A 20,135-nucleotide genomic window follows, 5' to 3' on the forward strand; every position below is an offset into this window, starting at 1 on the left:
TTTTTAAGATTTCTTATGGTTGCCATTCTTCTGTGACAAGACTGTATGGTGGGGGTATGAGTCACTCCTGTGACAGTTCTAGTTCTTACTTGGGGTGGATGTTGCCACTTGGTAATACTGATTCTCTGAGACCAGTCTAATATTGGAGTTCTCAGCATGGTTCAGTTCTGATTCAAACTGATTGTGAAAGTGTTTAGGGTGGTTAACTTGAACAATTGAATTTTACTGGGGGTTTTTTTCTGGTTTTTAATTATTAGCTCACCTGAGCACAAAGTGCTCGGGGTGAACTATTGTGATCGCTCACTGGCCAGCAGCCAGCCACACTTTCCTTTAAACAACATCTCCTCTGAAACCATTCGGTGGAAGGTGATGACACATTGGCCTGGATGTTCCTTGGGTGGTCCTCTTCCAAAGTTGTTCAAATGGTTCATAGGGGCTGCCAGGACTAAAAATAGAAAAATCTTTAAACGACATCTCTTAAATGGTTCTTGTGTGATCCTCTACCAAGTTTGTTCAATTAATTCTGATTCATCAAAAACATGGCCACCAGGGGGTGGAAACTTTAAAAATCTTCTTGTATGAAACACTGGCCTGATTTTGAAATAATTTCGCACAAATGGTCCTTGTGTAACCCTCTGCGAAGTTGTACAAGTTATTTTGATTCATCAAAAAACATGGCCGGCAGGTTGTGTGGTCAGTTTTTCCTATATGTACACTGACGAGATATGAAAACGCAACAAACGTATGCTTGAATATATTTTATACTACAAAAAGCATCACCTTGAAATGTTCAACTCATACCCATCTCGATACTCTATACCAGGGCTTCGGAAATTTGCCGGTTTGTCGGTTTTGGACCGATTTTTTACTTTTCAGACCGATTCATAAAGTGAAAAAACAAAAAAAATCGGTCCCGTAAAAATGGAGAAAAGTACAAATTTCTGTCTGATATCTCAATACACCATCTACTGCCAAGCAGGAAATTGTTGGTCGCACCCTCAGATAATCAATAAACGTGTCAAACAGTCTGACTGTCACTTTGATAATTGGTCTGTAACTAGCATGTGACGCAATCAGTACTAGCGTGGCACATCCTTTAATGTTTGCAGACAGCCGACTGCAATGTATTAAACATTTTTGACTGGTTTCCAAATATCCTGACTGGATCCAAATCATTTCGACTGGGATCCACTTCTTTTATTTAAAATCCGACGGATGGTTTATTTCAAAAGGCTATGTTTCATCATGGTAAAAAACAAATGGTCACTGCATTTAATCAAAGAGCTATAATTGTACATTATAGGTCTTTGATTTAATGAGACATCACACGGAAAACCAATCAAAATATTTTTTATAATTACTTGATTTGAAAAAATTACAAGATTCATTTGTTGGGGCTTCAGTTGAAACAAGTGCAGAAAATCGTCTTTGCAACCCGACGGTGCAAAAAAGAAAAAAGAAGAAAAAAATGGACTGGCAAACACGAATGATAAAGAAAACCGGAGTGGTGCTGTTTATCAAATCGGTCTTTTAAAAAACGTTTCAAAATGAAATTTTGTTTACATCAGAAGAGAACATATAACTTTTAAAATGTAGCTGCTTATTGAAGTACAACATAAGTGAAATGAAATATCCGTGGCCAACACGCGTGACCTTTTGGTACTATACATGCGGGAAATTCGATCTCAGCGTTCATATAACGTACACATTCGGTCCGCGGCAGAGTATTCTTAAAATACCGAGACTGTTTAGCAGAGAATATGTGTCATGTAATTGTATTTTATAGAATTCCGTCAAAGAATGAGGAAACATCACAAAGTATCTGCCGTGTATACGGTACCGGTCACGTGCGTTGGCTTTTAGACTAGTTACGCACACGGTGTCAATGCCTCGGTAATTTTATCCTTACAAGTATTTTCTCGGAAAAAAATCGAAATTTAAACAAAGTAACAATCACACATAACACTGAATAACTGTCTTCATTGTATGGAAACACGCGGTGACCGGTAACTCAGTTTTAATGCATGACATGATTATATCTTTACTCTATCACGTTTTACAAAATATGTAATATTGGGAATGCAGTGGGTGGGGTAGCGCCGATGTCAGGATTTTCGTTTCGGACCGATTGAGTTATCAAAATTTCCGGAGCCCTGCTCTATACCCATTGTTTTCAAAATTAATCAGCACAACATACCGCAGAATTAATACAATGGGTACAGAGTAATGAGATATGTATGTGTTGAACATTTCAAGGTGGTTCTTTTTGTTAACAAAATATATTCAAGCATATGTTTGTTGCGTTTTCATATCTCGTCAATGTATATAGTGGAAACTTTAAAAATCTTCTTGTATGAAACTGCTGGCCTGTTTTTGAAATAATTCCACACAATTGGTCCTTGTGTGACCCTCTTCCAAGAATGTTCAAATTATTTTGATTTGTCAAAAAATATGGCCTCCAGAGGGCGTGGTCACTTTACCCTATATGTATATGGTTGAAACTTTAAAGATCTTTTTGCATGAAACTGCTGGCCTGATTTAAAAATAATTTCACAAAAATGGTTCTTTTGTGATCCTCTACCAAGATTGTTCAGATTATTTTGATTTGTTGAAAAACATGGCCACCAGGGGGTGTGGCCATTTTTCCCCTATATATTTATATTGGAAACTTATGAAATATTCTTGTTAGAAACAGCAGGTCAAACTTTAAAATAACTTTACACAAATGTTTCTTGGGTAACCCTTTACGAAGATTGTACAGATTATTCTGTTTCATCAAAAAGCATTGCGACTAGGAGGTGTGGTAACTTTACCCTTTATTTATGTAGTGGAAACTTTAAAAACTCTTCATGTTTGATATTGTCATATCACATCCTTCCCCCAGTGTCTTACCCCACCTCTATCCCCCCACCTCAACATGCAGATACACAGTACCTGCCTGTATATGTTTAGTAGAAACTTTTAACTGTTCAAGCAAGCAACTAAACTTAGGTGAGCGATATAGGGCCATCATGGTCCTCTTGTTGAAATATTGTTTTATTTTAGCTTGCAACATTTTATATTCTTCAGACGAGAGCCTGAGAGTACAATTAAGCCTCCTAAAGTTTCTGCCACAGATGATGAGAAACTGCAGTACAAAGAGAAGCTTGCTAAGGTTCCAACAGCAACCAGACATATCATTCTGATCCGACATGGACAGTATTTTGACAACGAAAATTTAGATATCAATAGGAAGCTGACTGATCTTGGTTTGTTAGTTTTAAATAAGTTTGCTACTTGTGTTTTCGGTATGATTCTTTAAAAATCCTTGTCTTTAAAAAATTATGCTTTTTACCTTCATTGTTGATAAAACTGGAAAAGTTATTATAGAGGAAAATAATTACCAGTACTACCAGTTATAAATAGTCTCATGCTTTTTCAAGGTGCTGTAAAATCAGATATTTTCTGTAAAGTCTAAGGCAGTTTTGGCCAGTATTTACAGAGTTACTGCCCATGAAAATGTCAAAAATTGTGAAAACTGACATTGTCCTCTAAATAACTTGGAGTATTTTTCATTGTTCGCAACCACACTTTTACGGAATATGTTTCTCTGTTAGATCTTGGTCAAGTTTGATATCCAGTCAGTTCTCAAATATTTCAAAAGTTACAACCCATGTATAAATCAGAATTACAAAGATTGAAGGAGTTTGCTCAATAAAGTATTACATAGATTATGTTTTGCTACAAAGTCCAGGTGAAAAAAAAAAACTAGCCAGTTTGGACCAGTATTTGACAGAGTTAACTGTCCTTGAAATAGTCAAAATTGCAGAATTATTCAGTTTCAGTAGTGTGAGAATTTTAAGTTGAAATTAATTTGCTGTGATGTGCATAAATTATTACCTTGGTACTTTTGTTTTTTGTAATTTCTATTACAGAAAAAAATTAATATTCATTAATAATATGAACAAACATAAATAATTTAATTAAAGGCAGAGAGCAGGCTTATCTAACTGGTGCTAGATTGGTTGACATGAATTATCCATGGTCTAAATTGATCTCATCAACAATGACACGTGCCAAGGAAACTGCTGATATCATCCATAAACAACTTCCTGATCTCCCCAGAGAAGAGTGTGACTTGTTAAGAGAAGGTGCCCCAATACCTCCAGAACCGCCCTCAGGAAATTGGCGACCGGAAAAACAGGTAATAAGTGAAAATAATGTACAAATGTATGTTGAAAATTATTTCAAGGTAGATACTTCAGTTTTTGAGAACTGATAACAGCTGTCAACACTTGCCAGGTTACATACAGATCCTGAAAAGATGTAAATAAAAAAGATTTACAATAATGGCTAGTAATTCTTTTCATAATGAATGGAATTATCCATATTAATGCTTTCATAATGAATGGAAGGTCCTGATATTAATGCTTTCATAATGAATGGAAGGTCCTGATATTAATGCTTTCATAATGAATGGAATGTCCTGATATTAATGCTTTCATAATGAATGGAATTATCGATATTAATGCTTTCATAATAAATGGAAGGTCCTGATATTAATGCTTTCATAATGAATGGAATGTCCTGATATTAATGCTTTCGTAATGAATGGAAGGTCCTGATATTAATGCTTTCATAATGAATGGAAGGTCCTGATATTAATGTTTTCATAATGAATGGAAGGTCCTGATATTAATGCTTTCATAATGAATGGAAGGTCCTGATATTAATGCTTTCATAATGAATGGAAGGTCCTGATATTAATGCTTTCATAATGAATGGAATTATCGATATTAATGCTTTCATAATGAATGGAAGGTCCTGATATTAATGCTTTCATAATGAATGGAAGGTCCTGAAATTAATGCTTTCATAATGAATGGAAGGTCCTGATATTAATGCTTTCATAATGAATGGAATTATCGATATTAATGCTTTCATAATGAATGGAAGGTCCTGATATTAATGCTTTCATAATAAATGGAAGGTCCTGATATTAATGCTTTCATAATGAATGGAAGGTCCTGATATTAATGCTTTCATAATGGATGGAAGGTCCTGATATTAATGCTTTCAGTATGCTGTAGGTTGGGTAATTTTCACATCACTTTTTATTTTTCTGTTTGATGAACATCAGGCTTCCTGACTCTTGTAAGTGTATGCTTTGCTTAACTCTGTTCTTTATCCTGTTGTTAATATTTGGAAAAGTTTTGAATTTGCATGTTGTACTGACTGTGGTTACTAGCAGAAATAAAACTTTTAGGAATATATCCCAGTGTACAGTGTGAGCAGATGCCTGATAAAGTGTTTTTCATCCCTGTTTCAGCAGTTTTATAAAGATGGTGCTCGTATTGAGGCAGCGTTCCGGAAATACTTCCATCGAGCCGAGCCAGACCAAACTAATGACAGCTATGAAATTGTAGTGTGTCATGCTAACGTCATTAGATATTTTGTATGCAGGTACAATGTTTCTCCAGACCTCTTGAAAGATTAATTATTAGGGGCTCTTGTTAAAGGGCTGTTTAGGAAAAATAGTCAGTTTTAACATACAAATATTTCTGTTTTACTTGAAAGCGAAATTCACTTCACAAGAGATCCAAATTATCTAAATGATACGAATTTACAAGCACCAAGGTGTTTGCTTGTTTATCTGAGGGTAGTAAGTTATCACTATCGGTTTCCTGCTGGTGTGAAAGTTGGAGAATCGTCTTGAACTTCTAAATCTGATGTAGCAATTATTGTACTAAAGCACAAACTTTCTTGGAAAAAGTGATAATGTGTTATAAGAAATATAAACTTTTATACTAGGATATCTCTGTGAAATCTTATTTCCTCTGTATGAAATGTCTTGCTTTTAACAAAAATGGTTATGAATTTTTGGATTTCAACATCCTGGGATACAGTCAATGAGGATTTTATTTGTTTGTTGGTATTTAAATTTTTGGATTAAAGCAAGTACATTATGAAAATTAGTTGCCCAGGAATATATATGATTTTATAGTATGCGGTGAAAATTTACAATAATTGCAAATAACTTCACTTTTAATAGAAAGAAAGTTCATCTTTATTTTATGAATCTAAAGAATTGACATCTCAAAATATTTCAGAGCTTTACAGTTCCCTCCCGAAGGTTGGCTTAGAATCAGCCTCAATCATGCCAGTATAACATGGTTATATATACGACCCAACGGTAGAGTGGGACTGCGTACACTTGGAGAGGCGGGCTTTATGCCGGTGGATAAAGTTTCAGTGTTATGATGAAAGTATACCTCTAGTGTTACATTTAGGTTTGTTACATTCTCTATATTCTACATGGTACTATTTAGTAGGTTTCTGTCACAGGGTTACAATTGAAATAGATGTACTATGGAAAATGATTATGAGACTTCTTCCAAGTATGTTTTGGAGAACTTATACAGACATATAGAAATAACAGATTATAACCACAGCAGTATAGAGTATTACAGTGCTGATGATTCCTTACATTGATTTAACAGCTGACAAATAACACAGCAGGTGACTGACTCACAGTTGCTTGTCCAGACATTGTGCCCATAAATAGCAGCATTTTCATTCTCTGTGTATTTTTAATCCCCCGCCATGGCGGAGGGATTATAAGAATGGTCTGCGTCTGTCCTTTCGTCTTTCCGTCCGTAACAAAATTGTGTCCAGTCCATATCTCCTAAACCCCTTGAAGGATTTTCATGAAACTTGGGTCAAATGATCACCTCATCAAGACGATGTGCAGAACCCATGAGTCAGCTTCGTCGGTTCAAGGTCAAGGTCACAACTCAAGGTCAAAGGTTTGAGCCTGCCATTTTGTGTCCGCTCTATATCTCCTAAACCCCTTGAAGGAATTTAATAAAACTTGGGTCAAATGATTACCTAATCAAGACGATGTGCAGAACCCATGAGTCAGCCATGCCGGCTCAAGGTCAAGGTCACAACTCAAGGTCAAAGGTTTGAGCCTTCCATTTTGTGTCCGCTCTATATCTCTTAAACCCCTTGAAGGAATTTTATAAAACTTGGGTCAAATGATCACCTCATCAAGACGATGTGCAGAACCCATGAGTCAGTCATGCCGGCTCAAGGTCAAGGTCACACCTTAGGGTCAAAGGTTTGAACCTTCCATTTTGTGTCCGCTCTATATCTCCTAAACCCCTTGAAGGTTTCTCATCAAACTTGGGTCAAACGATCACCTCATCAAGGTGATGTGCAGAACTTACTAGTCAGCCATGTCAGCTCAAGGTCAAGGTCACAACTGAAGGTCAAAGGTTTGAGCCTTCCATTTCGTGTCCGCTCTATATCTCCTAAGGCCCTTGAAGGAATTTTATAAAACTTGGGTCAAATGATTACCTCATCAGAACGATGTGCAGAAATTATGAGTCAACCATTCCAGCTCAAGGTCAAGGTCACAACTAAGGGTCGAAGGTTTGAGCCTTCCATTTGGTGTCCACTCTGTATCTCCTTAACCCCTTGAAGGATTTTCATCAAACTTGGGTCAAATGATCACCTCATCAAGAACTCATGAGTCAGTCATGTCAACTCAAGGTCAAGGTCACAACTGAAGGTCAAAAGTTTCAGCTCTGTATCTCCTAAACCCCTTGAAGGATTTTCATGAAACTTTGGTCAAATGATCACCTCATCAAGACGTTGTGCAGAATTCATGAGTCAGCCATGTCAGTTCAAGGTCAAGGTCACAGCTAAAATCAAAGGTTTTACCCTTTCACTATCCATAGCAGTGGCGGGGGATTTAGCTGTCTTTCAGACTGCCTTGTGTTAAGAAAGAAAACAACAACTTTGGTGAAAGAAAGAAAACAAAAAACATTTACTTTCTGCAACATGAAGAGACATCATTTGCAAAACCCAAAAACAAAATGGGGTTTCAGGGTTCGCAGAGACCTGGAAATATCATGGAAAATCACTATCATGGAAATATCATGGAATTTCGAAAAGATTGATTGGAAATCCCAAACAGATCATGGAAAATCTAGAAATTGCCTTGAAAAATTCTCTCAAGCAGTGACTATTTCACGAGAAAGTTTTTTTAAAGATTGAGTACCGAAGGTCATTTGTTGATTACAGACTTCTGAACTTGCGTTTTTGCTAAGTACGAATTGTTTTGAGTACAAACATGTGACTTACATGGCGTATTTTACCTTGACACTGGCTATTGCTACGACAACATTTCCGGTAAATGGCAGCCCCCACGACAAGCATGAAATATGAGTAAATCTAAAGGAAACTGCAAATTTAATTACCAGTGGTATCGGAAGGAACACTATAAGGCGTGGTTGAAACCATTCAAGGCCGATCTAAACAAAGTATTGTGCACTGTTTGTGACTTTATCATAAATTTATCAAACATGGGCGAGCCAGCAATAAAGTCACACATGAAAGGCAAGACCCATAAAAGAAACTTCAACGAACATAAAAAGACGGCCAATTTGAGCTTATTTTTAGCTCACCTGTCACAAAGTGACAAGGTGAGCTTTTGTGATCGCGCAGTGTCCGTCGTCCGTCGTCCGTCCGTGCGTCCGTGCGTCCGTGCGTCCGTAAACTTTTTGCTTGTGACCACTCTAGAGGTCACATTTTTCATGGGATCTTTATGAAATTGGTCAGAATGTTCATCTTGATGATATCTAGGTCAAGTTCGAAACTGGGTCACGTGCGGTCAAAAACTAGGTCAGTAGGTCTAAAAATAGAAAAACCTTGTGACCACTCTAGAGGTCACATTTTTCATGTGATCTTCATGAAAATTGGTCAGAATGTTCATCTTGATGATATCTAGGTCAAGTTCGAAACTGGGTCACGTGAAGTCAAAAACTAGGTCAGTAGGTCTAAAAATAGAAAAACCTTGTGACCACTCTAGAGGTCACATTTTTCATGGGATCTTCATGAAAGTTGGTCAGAATGTTCATCTTGATGATATCTAGGTCAAGTTCGAAACTGGGTCACGTGCAGTCAAAAACTAGGTCAGTAGGTCTAAAAATAGAAAAACCTTGTGACCACTCTAGAGGTCACATTTTTCATGGGATCTTCATGAAAGTTGGTCAGAATGTTCATCTTGATGATATCTAGGTCAAGTTCGAAACTGGGTCACGTGCGTTCAAAAACTAGGTCAGTAGGTCTAAAAATAGAAAAACCTTGTGACCACTCTAGAGGTCACATTTTTCATGGGATCTTCATGAAGTTGGTCAGATTGTTCATCTTGATGATATCTAGGTCAGGTTCGAAACTGGGTCACGTGTGGTCAAAAACTAGGTCAGTAGGTCTAAAAATAGAAAAACCTTGTGACCACTCTAGAGGTCACATTTTTCATGGGATCTTCATGAAAGTTGGTCAGAATGTTCATCTTGATGATATCTAGGTCAAGTTCGAAACTGGGTCACGTGCGGTCAGAAACTAGGTCAGTAGGTCTAAAAATAGAAAAACCTTGTGACCACTCTAGAGGTCACATTTTTCATGGGATCTTCATGAAAAATGGTCAGAATGTTCATCTTGATGATATCTAGGTCAAGTTCGAAACTGGGTGACGTGCGGTCAAAAACTAGGTCAGTAGGTCTAAAAATAGAAAAACCTTGTGACCACTCTAGAGGTCACATTTTTCATGGGATCTTCATGAAAAATGGTCAGAATGTTCATCTTGATGATATCTAGGTCAAGTTCGAAACTGGGTGACGTGCGGTCAAAAACTAGGTCAGTAGGTCTAAAAATAGAAAAACCTTGTGACCACTCTAGAGGTCACATTTTTCATGGGATCTTCATGAAAAATGGTCAGAATGTTCATCTTGAATATATCTAGGTCAAGTGCGAAACTGGGTTACGTGCCTTCAAAAACTAGGTCAGTAGGTCTAAAAATAGAAAAACCTTGTGACCACTCTAGAGGTCACATTTTTCTTGGGATCTTCATGAAAGTTGGTCAGAATGTTCATCTTGATGATTTCTAGGTCAAGTTCGAAACTGGGTCACGTGCGGTCAAAAACTAGGTCAGTAGGTCTAAAAATAGAAAAACCTTGTGACCACTCTAGAGGTCACATTTTTCATGGGATCTTTATGAAAGTTGGTCAGAATGTTCATCTTGATGATATCTAGGTCAAGTTCGAAACTGGGTCACGTGCCTTCAAAAACTAGGTCAGTAGGTCTAAAAATAGAAAAACCTTGTGACCACTCTAGAGGTCACATTTTTCATGGGATCTTCATGAAAGTTGGTCAAAAACGATGTCATACTCAAAACTGGGTCATGTGGGAAGAGGTGAGCGATTCAGGACCATCATGGTCCTCTTGTTTAAGCCTGTTACCAAAATTGAGACCAGTACTAGTGGTCAATCTAATAAATATTTAGTTATATGCAATAATTTGCCTTAATGTCATGTAAAAGCGATGCATTACCGTATCATGGTAAATCACTGAAGATCATGGAAATTGAGTAACAGAATTCTGTATGAACCCTGGGTTTAAGTTATGGATTTGCCAGAAGTGCCGATGGGGTTTACACCCGTCTTAAGGTATTAGGTCACTAATAGTAATGTTTACAAAATGGCCTTTGCTTGGTATATTCTGAAAGGTAACCATGTTTTGCACTATTTTGCAAATTTTAAACAACTTTTACCGTGCCGTTTTTTATAAATTTTGAATAACTTATGGTTTCTCCTCAAGCTCAAGTAGAGACAAATTTCAAAGTGATAGCCACTATCCAAAACGTTTGCAGAGAACTCATTTTACCATTAATTTCAGTCGAAGAAACATCAAGCTATTGGTAACCAATTATAAAACACAAAATAAAAATGTTAATATCATTTTTTCTATGGTGCCTCGAGTAAACGGATTTAATGAGACAAAATTCATACTTCAACATTGAAAAAATAAGGTCGAATGATGAGTTTCTGTTTTGAATTTTGCTTACTCCATTTAAAACTAACCTTAGGGAAGACGTAAAACCTACCTAAATTTCTTCCACAATATATAATCTTAGAGTGAAAGCAAAATAGAGAACTTTCACCGTGTGTAACTCAATATTTTTAAAGGTGTGTAACTCTACTCCTTCTGTTTAAGTAGTAAATTCTCTTTGAACACCAAAAAATTGCTTATAAGATTCATCTTTTTCCATTTTAGTACAAAACATCAATAATAAGTCTTGAAAGAAGTAAAAACTTTCTAGTAAAAAAGGAAAATAAAGAAAAAAAAATTTGGTCCCAGTAGGCCTTGAACCTATGCCCCCTAAGAATTGCAGTAAAAGTAGGTTTATGGTAGGAATTAAATACTCTTCAAAAAGGAGGTTCTCTATTAGTGATCTAATACCTTAATATAACATTTTGCTGAACATGGAAAATCAGTTACTGAGACTGACACTTAAGAAGAAACACTGTGGACAGTTACTGAGGCACAGTTTCATAAATTTTGTAACCTATTTTTTGGAGAGAAAGGTCAATTCTAATTTTTGTGATTTTGATGACATTTTTAACCAGGTTTTCAACGAAAACCTGAGTTATTAGTTTGGGGTATGTCGTTGGTCGGGCGGGCGGCATCAAACTGGTGTTTCCGGTCAATAACTTTTGTTTCGGTAAAAATATTTGAATAAAACTTGGTATGTATGTAGCTTATATCAAGACAAAGGCTGGGATTGATTTTGGGGTTTCTGGGGTCAAGGTCAAGGTCACTGTTACTTAAAATAGAAAAACGGTTTCCGGTCAATAACTTAACTTAGGAATGAGCTTTCGTGATGAAACTTGGTGTATAGAAAACTTATATAAAGTTGTAGCTTGGGATTGATTTTGGGGTTTCTGGGATCAAGGTCAAGGTCATTGTTACTAAAAATAGGGTTAGGGTTAGGTTAGGGTTAGGGTTGTGCTTTAAAGTGGTGCACTGTGATTCAGTATACATTTTTAGCTCACCTGAGCACGAAGTGCTCAAAGGTGAGCTTTAGTGATCACCCTGTGTTCGTCGTCCGTCCGTCCATCCGTCGTCAACAATTTGACTGTTAACACACTAGAGGTCACATTTTTGGCCCAATCTTAATGAAACTTGGTCAGAATGTTACCCTCAATAAAATCTTGGACGAGTTCGATATTGGGTCATCTGGGATCAAAAACTAGGTCATCAGGTCAAATCAAAGGAAAAGCTTGTTAACACTCTAGAGGTCACATTTTTTGCCCAATCTTAATGAAACTTGGTCAGAATGTTACCCTCAATAAAATCTTGGACAAGTTCGATATTGGGTCATCTGGGATCAAAAACTAGGTCATCATATCAAATCAAAAGAAAAGCTTGTTAACACTCTAGAGGTCACATTTTTGGCCCAATCTTAATGAAACTTGGTCAGAATGTTACCCTCAATAAAATCTTGGACGAGTTCGATATTGGGTCATCTGGGGTCAAAAACTAGGTCACCAGGTCAAATCAAAGGAAAAGCTTGTTAACACTCTAGAGGTCACAATTTTGGCCCAATCTTAATGAAACTTGACCAGAATGTTAATCTTGATGATCTTAAGGTCCAGTTTGAATCTGGGTCATGTAGGATCAAAAACTAGGTCACCAGGTCAAATCAAAGGAAAAGCTAGTTTACACTGTAGAGGCCACATTTATGACCGTATCATAATGAAACTTGGTCAGAATGTTAATCTTGATGATCTTAAGGTCAAGTGTAAATCTGGGTCAGGTGGGGTCAAAAACTAGGTCACTTGGTCAGATCAAAGGAAAAACTTGTTAACACTGTAGAGGCCACATTTATGACCATATCTTAATGAAACTTTGTCAGAATGTTAATCTTGATGATCTTTAGGTCAAGTTTAAATCTGGGTCAGTTGGGGTCAAAAACTAGGTCACTAGGTCATATCAAAGGAAAACCTTGTTAACACTGTAGAGGCCACATTTATGACTGTATGTTCATGAAACTTAGTCAGAATGTTGAACTTGATGATCTTTAGGTCAAGTTCGAATCTGGGTCATATCGGGTCAAAAACTAGGTCACGGGGTCAAATCAAAGGAATGGCTAGTTAACACTTTAGAGGCCACATTTATGACCATATCTTAATGAAACTTGGTCAGAATGTTAATTTTAACGATCTTTAGGTCTGTAGGTCAGGTGAGCGATACAGGGCCTTCATGGCCCTCTTGTTATTCTTATGAAGTGTTGAAAACCTGGTTTCTTGGCATTGCCGCGTTTCTTGTTAGTTAGACTGTTTAAAGAATAGGTAGAACTATTGGACTCCTCCATTCGTCGACGTCCCAGTATGAAGTGTCAAAGAATAGGGAGAGCTATCCTACTCACCATGGCGTTGGCATTAAACCTTGGTTAATTTTTTTTCAAGTCCACATTTTGACAAAACCTTTTGACACTTTCAACACTTGTGTGTCATCACCATGTCCAGTTTTAGGCAAGAGAACATAACTCTATCAAGGATTTTGTCTGAATTATGGCCACTTTTAACTTATAAATCTTGGTTAAGTTTTTCGTACCAGTTCATATTAAGTGTAAATTGTGTGACATATGGCTTTTAAATTTCTATCTGTAGGCAAGAGTACATAACTCTGTCAAGTATTTTGGCTGAAGTATGGCCCTTTTTAGAGTAGGATATTGGTTCAGTTTTTGTACTAGTCCACGTTTTGTCAAACTATTGGCTTTGAAACTTTGAACACTTGTTATCATCATGATCTCCATCTGTAGTCAAGGGTATGTAACTATATCAAGATATTTGGCTGAATTTTTATTCTTTTTGGACTCTTTGTGGGAATGGATTGAAACTTCACACACTTGTTCACTGTGATGAACTGACTTACACTGGACAGGTTTCATAACTTTGTTTCACTTTCTTACAAAATTATGCCCCCTTTTCAATGTTGCAATTTTTGGTTAAGTTTTTGTATGAAAGCGTGTATCTCAGTACCCAGTAATGGGAATGGATTGAAAGTTCACACATTTTTCCATTATGATGATCTAATACGGTTTGTATAGGTTCCATTACCCTGTTTTGCATTTTTACAAAATTATGCCCATTTTTCAACTTCTATATTCATTCAATTGACAAGGCTGTTGAATAGTCGAGCATTGCTGTCCTCTAACAGCTCTTGTTGAGTTAAAAGGATCTTTTATCATTTCAGATGCAGTATAAAAGACGAGTGTGGATGGAGAAAATCAAAACTTACTTATATAGGAACTGTACAGCGAAAAATGGCCAAGCCGTCCATTTTGTTCTGTACAAAGTTTTCAGACTGTTTAAAATCTGTGCAATGTTCAGTCTCACTCTGACTGACTGTGACGTAGCTGATCATGTCCTTAAATGCTATTGTGTAAATATGACTGGTTCCTTCAGTTGAATTATGCCAGTTTAACAAAAAATTATTTTTACCACTGTCTAATTATTTTGAACTATTTACAGCACACATTGATAAGACTACAGAGAGCTTTAAATCATGTGTTAAACCTCGCCTTAATTGTATGCACACAGTAATTGAACTAAACCTTTTTATACGCCCGTTTGAAAAACGGGACGTATTATGGGAACGCCCCTGGCGGGCGGGCGGACGGGCGGGTTGGCGGGCGGGCGGGCGGGCGGGCGGCGTCCACAGACCTTGTCCGGAGCATATCTTCTACATGCACGAAGGGATTTTGATGAAACTTGGCACAGTTGTTCACCATCATGAGACGGAGTGTCATGCGCAAGAACCAGGTCCCTAGGTCTAAGGTCAAGGTCACACTTGGAGGTCAAAGGTCAAATTCAAGAATGACTTTGTCCGGAGCATATCTTCTTCATGCATAGAGGGATTTTGATGAAAGTTGGCACAATTGTTCATCATCATGAGAAGGAGTGTCATGCGCAAGAACCAGGTCCCTAGGTCTAAGGTCAAGGTCACACTTAGAGGTCAAAGGATACAAGAATGAAAACTTTGTCCGGAGCATTTCTTCTTCATGCATAGAGGGATTTTGATATAACTTGGCACAAATGTTCACCACCATGAGGCGGAGTGTCATGCGCAAGAACCAGGTCTCTAGGTCTAAGGTCAAGGTCACACTTAGAGGTCAAAGGATACAAGAATGAAAACCTTGTCCGGAGCATTTCTTCTTCATGCATAGAGGGATTTTGATATAACTTGGCACAAATGTTCACCACCACAAGACGTAGTGTCATGCGCAAGAACCAGGTCCCTAGGTCTAAGGTCAAGGTCACACTTAGAGGCCAAAGGTCAGATACAAGAATGACTTTGTCCGAAGCATTTCTTCTTCATGCATGGAGGGATTTTGATGTAACTTGACACAATTATACACCATCATGAGACGAAGTGTCATGCACAGTTCCCTTCTTTAGAATTACTTCCCTTTGTTGTTACTATAAATAGCTTATATTGTAACTTTTTCATTACTAGTCGTAGGGAAAAATCGAGACCACTTTTCTGTAGTACAACATGCATGCTACATCCAATTTTGAGGTGTATTTTGACCAGTCTCTACCTGGTAAAGATTTTTGTGTGGACTTACAATTTTTTTTGATTTTTTTTTTTTTTTTTTTAAGATTAACTTCCCTTAGTTGTTACTATAAATAACTTATATTGTAACTTTTTTATAATTGACCGTAGGGAAAAACCAAGACCACTTTTCTGTGGTACAACATAGATGTTACTTTCCAATTTTAGGTGTATTTTAAGGTATCTCTACCTGGTAAGGAGTTTTTTTGTGGACTTAGAAAAACAAAACACTTAGTTATTACTAAACAACCACAAAATTAAAATTCCATTTGCAAATACAGGTGCTAGAGTAAAGAAATTTGCTGTGACGGGTGTATATTGTGACATTCTTGCACTCTTGTTTCAGTTAAGATACTAAGATCAGTCAAAATGATAGATAATATTACATGTAGTAAAAATTATTGTGTGCATGAATGGATTTAGAGATTGCAAATTATCAAATGTACATAAATCATACAAAAGTGAGTATAATAAATCATTTCAGCCAAGAATTAATTAATTAATTAATCAATTAGAGGTTTTCGATATGACACGAGATGTCAGAACAATTCGGTTTCTATTACTTTGGTGTTCCTTTGAAATATTTGTGCAGCTTGAAAGATGTGAACACTTTCCTACACCACAAAGGTTTGTCTACAGAAAGATATGACTGGATTGATTTACATGTAGCACACCTGCTGGTTATTGAAATGTTGACTTTACAAAATACTAGAGACATTGTGATTTATTACTTCGTAATGCAGGAGTTAAGACATAGCAGCAGAAGTTTTGAAAGAATATAGTTTTTGCTAATATCTGGATATATTTCATTGTTATGCACTGAAAGGCCCAAAATAGCATTGATATAATATACTTGTCCAAAGAAGTTTGTCTATATAAGAACAATGTCGCTGTAAGTTTTGTAATCTTTTCAGCATATTGGGTAAAAGTAGGTGCAACTTTAAGATATTTTATTGTGTAATTTCTTGAAGCAACATAATTTAAAACTTGGGAATTTTATCTGAATTTTATGTGAATATTAATAAAACATTTGTGAAACTGTAATTGCAGTACAAAAACTTACACTTACATGTAGCTTTATTACTATGAAGCACTTGGAAATCACTGGTTCTTTTTTTTAGCTCATCTGATTTTTTTGAAAAAAAATGATGAGTTATTGTCATCACTTGAGCGGTTGTCGGCGTCGGCGTTGCCTGGTTAAGTTTTATGTTTAGGTCAGCTTTTCTCCTAAACTATCAAAGCTATTGCTTTGAAACTTGGAATATTTGTTCACCATCATAAGCTGACCCTGTATAGCAAGAAACATAACTCCATCTTGCTTTTTGCAAGATTTATGGCCCCTTTTGTACTTAGAAAATATCAGATTTCTTGGTTAAGTTTTATGTTTAGGTCAGCTTTTCTTCTAAACTATCAAAGCTATTGCTTTGAAACTTAGAATACTTGTTCACCATCATAAGCAGACCCTGTACATGAAGAAACGTAACTCCATCTTGCTTTTTGCAAGAATTATTGCCCCTTTTGGACTTAGAAAATCAGTTTTCTTGGTTAAGTTTTATGTTTAGGTCAGCTTTTATCCTAAACTATCAAAGCTATTGCTTTAGAACTTGCAACACTTGTTCACCATCATAAGCTGACCCTGTACAGCAAGAAACATAACTCCATCCTGCTTTTTGCAAGATTTATGGCCCCTTTTGGACTTAGAAAATATCAGATTTCTTGGTTAAGTTTTATGTTTAGGTCAACTTTTTCTCTTAAACTATCAAAGCTATTGCTTTGAAACTTGCAACACTTGTTCACCATCATAAGCTGACCCTGTACAGCAAGCAACATAACTCCATCCTGCTTTTTGCAATAATTATTGCCCCTTTTGGACTTAGAAAATCATTTTCTTGGTTGAGTATTATGTTTAAGTCAACTTTTCTCATAAACTATCAAAGCTATTGCTTTAAAACTTGCAACAGTTTTTCACCATCATAAGTGGACACTGTACATCAAGAAACATAACTCTATCCTGCTTTTTGCAAGAATGATGGCCCTTTTTAGACTTAGAAAATCATGGGTAGGACAATATTTCTATTATACAAAAAACATCAGATGAGCGTCAGCACCCGCAAGGCGGTGCTCTTGTTTTATTGTGCAACTGTGACATGAAATGAACAAAGCAAAACAATGTTCTCTTTACATTCAAAGTTTTTTATAATCGTGTATTTCTGTTATGTGTAAAGAACTATTTTTATCATAAATGCACTCAATTATATTTGTTTGGCACATGTTCACCACCACCTTTTGGGTTTCAACATAACTAGATAGGAATTTTAGTTTTACTCTGTACTGTATATAGGCATTTTCTATATAATAAAATCTCAACCTACCTATTTTTTTAACTGCATAATATCAGGTAGTAAGCCATTATTAAGTCCTCGATTGTTTCATTTTCACTACACTTTTCAAACACAAACTTTTACATTGTGTTATCATAACATGCAATATTTGATAGCTTTATTTTTATTTTCCCTATTGAAAAGAAACATTGTTTTACTCTGGGTTTCTGAGTCTGTCAGTTAATCATTTTGTTTCCCATCAAAAGCTGGAGAATGTTTTGGTTTACAGCTGTCAAAACTTTATAGCCTGCCTGTGGTCAGTAAGTGACCTCTGTTGTTTCTTGGGTCAGTTTGTCAGAGGTCATGGTCAGTGAATTAAGACTAAAACATGTTTCTGATGAAAACCTGTACATCACTGGGCTCTGCGGCTGTCAAAAGGTGAATTACCTTGATCCATATTGTTTTAGGGTTCTTTACATCAGAGGTCAAGGCTCCAGTGACCTCATAACTGAAACGTTGTAAGATCAGTAACTGGAAAATTCTTTGGCCCTATATGGCTGCTAAACTTAATAGGACAATTGCCTGTCCCTATTGTTTGAGGTCAGTATTGACGTCATGAGTAAAAACAGTTTCTATCATTAGCTGGAGTCTTGGCTGCCAAATGTGATGGGATGATTGCCCCCGAGGGTCAAGGTCAAAGTGAATGAAAGACTGACAAGAAATTACAGTCATCAAACTAAATTGGACAAATGCTTGTGGTCATTAAATGGCCCCAAATATGTGGGGGTCAGTGTGTTAAAGGTTGTGGTCACAGTGACCTGGAGGCTGAAAAATATTTGTACACTCTGGCCTATTGCTGTCAAAGTTTCATAGTGCCCAATTAATTCTGGGATTAACTGTCAAGATAACAGCAGAACTCATCAGAAACAATCATTCTTATATCTGACAAGCCATCATAAAGACATGTTTAACAAATTGTTTTTGTCATTTGTGTCAATTTTCACTCTGTAATAAATAGCCATTATCATTTTGTAAGCTTTTGTTGAATTAAAAGTTTACATATTTTGTTGCTCAGTAGTTTTCTTTATTTCGGTGTTTTGGGCTAAATGCCAAAATATAGTAACAATTTGTTTCTATTCTCTTCCACATGAACTTCCATTGAAAGCATCTTTCAAGGTACCAGTAGTATCTTTTTAACAAATAGTTGCAAAACTGCACTTTTTATGCTTTAAACATTATCAGTGATGTTAGAAATCAACTTACTAATGCTCTTAAAGGCATAACCCTCTTATTTGTATTCATTTTTTGACACAAAAATAATTTCCGAAAAGTCCCACTTAATAAAAAACAAGAGCTGTCACTAATGGTAACAAATGCCCCCCACAGTACCTTGACCTTTGACCTGGTGACCCCAAAGTCAGTAGGGGTAGTGTACTCAATAAGTACTATCAGCATGTGAAGTTTGAAGGTCCTGGGTGCAGTGGTTCACGAGTAAAGTGCCTTCATGCAAAAAGTTAACATTGGCCCCTGTGACCTTGACCTTTGACCTGGTGACCCCAAAGTCAGTAGGGGTGTTGTACTCAATAAGTACTATCAGAATGTGAAGTTTGATGGTCCTGGGTGCAGTGGCTCGCAAGTAAAGTGCCTTCATGCAAAAAGTTAACGCTGACCCCTGTGACCTTGACATTTGACCTGGTGACCCCAAAGTCAGTATGGATGGTGTACTCAATAAGTACTATCAGCATGTGAAGTTTGAAGGTCCTGGGTGCAGTGGTTCGCAAGAAAGTGCCTTCATGCAAAAAGTTAACATTGTGACGAAGAACTAACGGATGGACAGTTGAAACTAATATGCCTCCCTTTGGGGGCATAAAAAATTAACCAGCCTACCTACCCTAATTTTTTAGCTCACCTGTCACATAGTAATAAGGGGAGCTTTTGTGATCCGTCTGTCGTCTGTCCACAATTTCTTGTGAACACGATAGAGACCACATTTTGCCATCAAATTTTAATCAAACTTGCACACAACTTGTATTGGCATATCTCAGCTCCTTTCGAAATTTTTGACTTGTGAACACAATAGACCACATTTTGCAATCAATTTTAATCATACTTGCACACAACTTGTATTAGCATATTTCGTTTCCTTTCGAAAACTGGCAAGATCCCATCATGGGTTCCAGAGTTATGGCCCCTTAAAGAGCCAAAATTTGCTATTTTGGCCTTTGCAGCAATATAGAGACTTCATTTATGGTTTGATTTTATATAAACTTGCAAAAATCCATCAGATCCAATCATAGGTTCTGGAGTTATGGTCCTTGATTGACACCTGAAAAAGCCAAAATTTGTTCATTTTTATCCTGTGAACACGAT

General features: G+C 36.7%; 1 protein-coding gene across 2 annotated transcripts in view; it reads left to right on the forward strand.

The window, feature by feature from the left end:
• Window positions 1-18,830, forward strand: part of LOC123534977 (serine/threonine-protein phosphatase PGAM5, mitochondrial-like) — a 33,026-nt gene extending 14,196 nt beyond the window's left edge. Inside the window, exons 2-6 of one of the 2 annotated variants that reach the window (XM_045317480.2) lie at window positions 3,070-3,248; window positions 3,969-4,183; window positions 5,312-5,442; window positions 6,090-6,269; window positions 14,083-18,830. In XM_045317480.2, coding sequence (XP_045173415.2) covers window positions 3,070-3,248; window positions 3,969-4,183; window positions 5,312-5,442; window positions 6,090-6,240 — 676 coding nt within the window. In that variant the 3' untranslated portion in view covers window positions 6,241-6,269; window positions 14,083-18,830. Of the gene's footprint in view, window positions 1-3,069; window positions 3,249-3,968; window positions 4,184-5,308; window positions 5,443-6,089; window positions 6,270-14,082 lie in introns of both variants that reach the window. The other variant, XM_045317479.2, reaches the window with a different exon arrangement.
• Window positions 18,831-20,135: the final 1,305 nt, after the last annotated feature.

Source organism: Mercenaria mercenaria, chromosome 12, assembly GCF_021730395.1.
Source record: "Mercenaria mercenaria strain notata chromosome 12, MADL_Memer_1, whole genome shotgun sequence".
NCBI classification, from domain to species: Eukaryota; Metazoa; Mollusca; class Bivalvia; order Venerida; family Veneridae; genus Mercenaria; species Mercenaria mercenaria.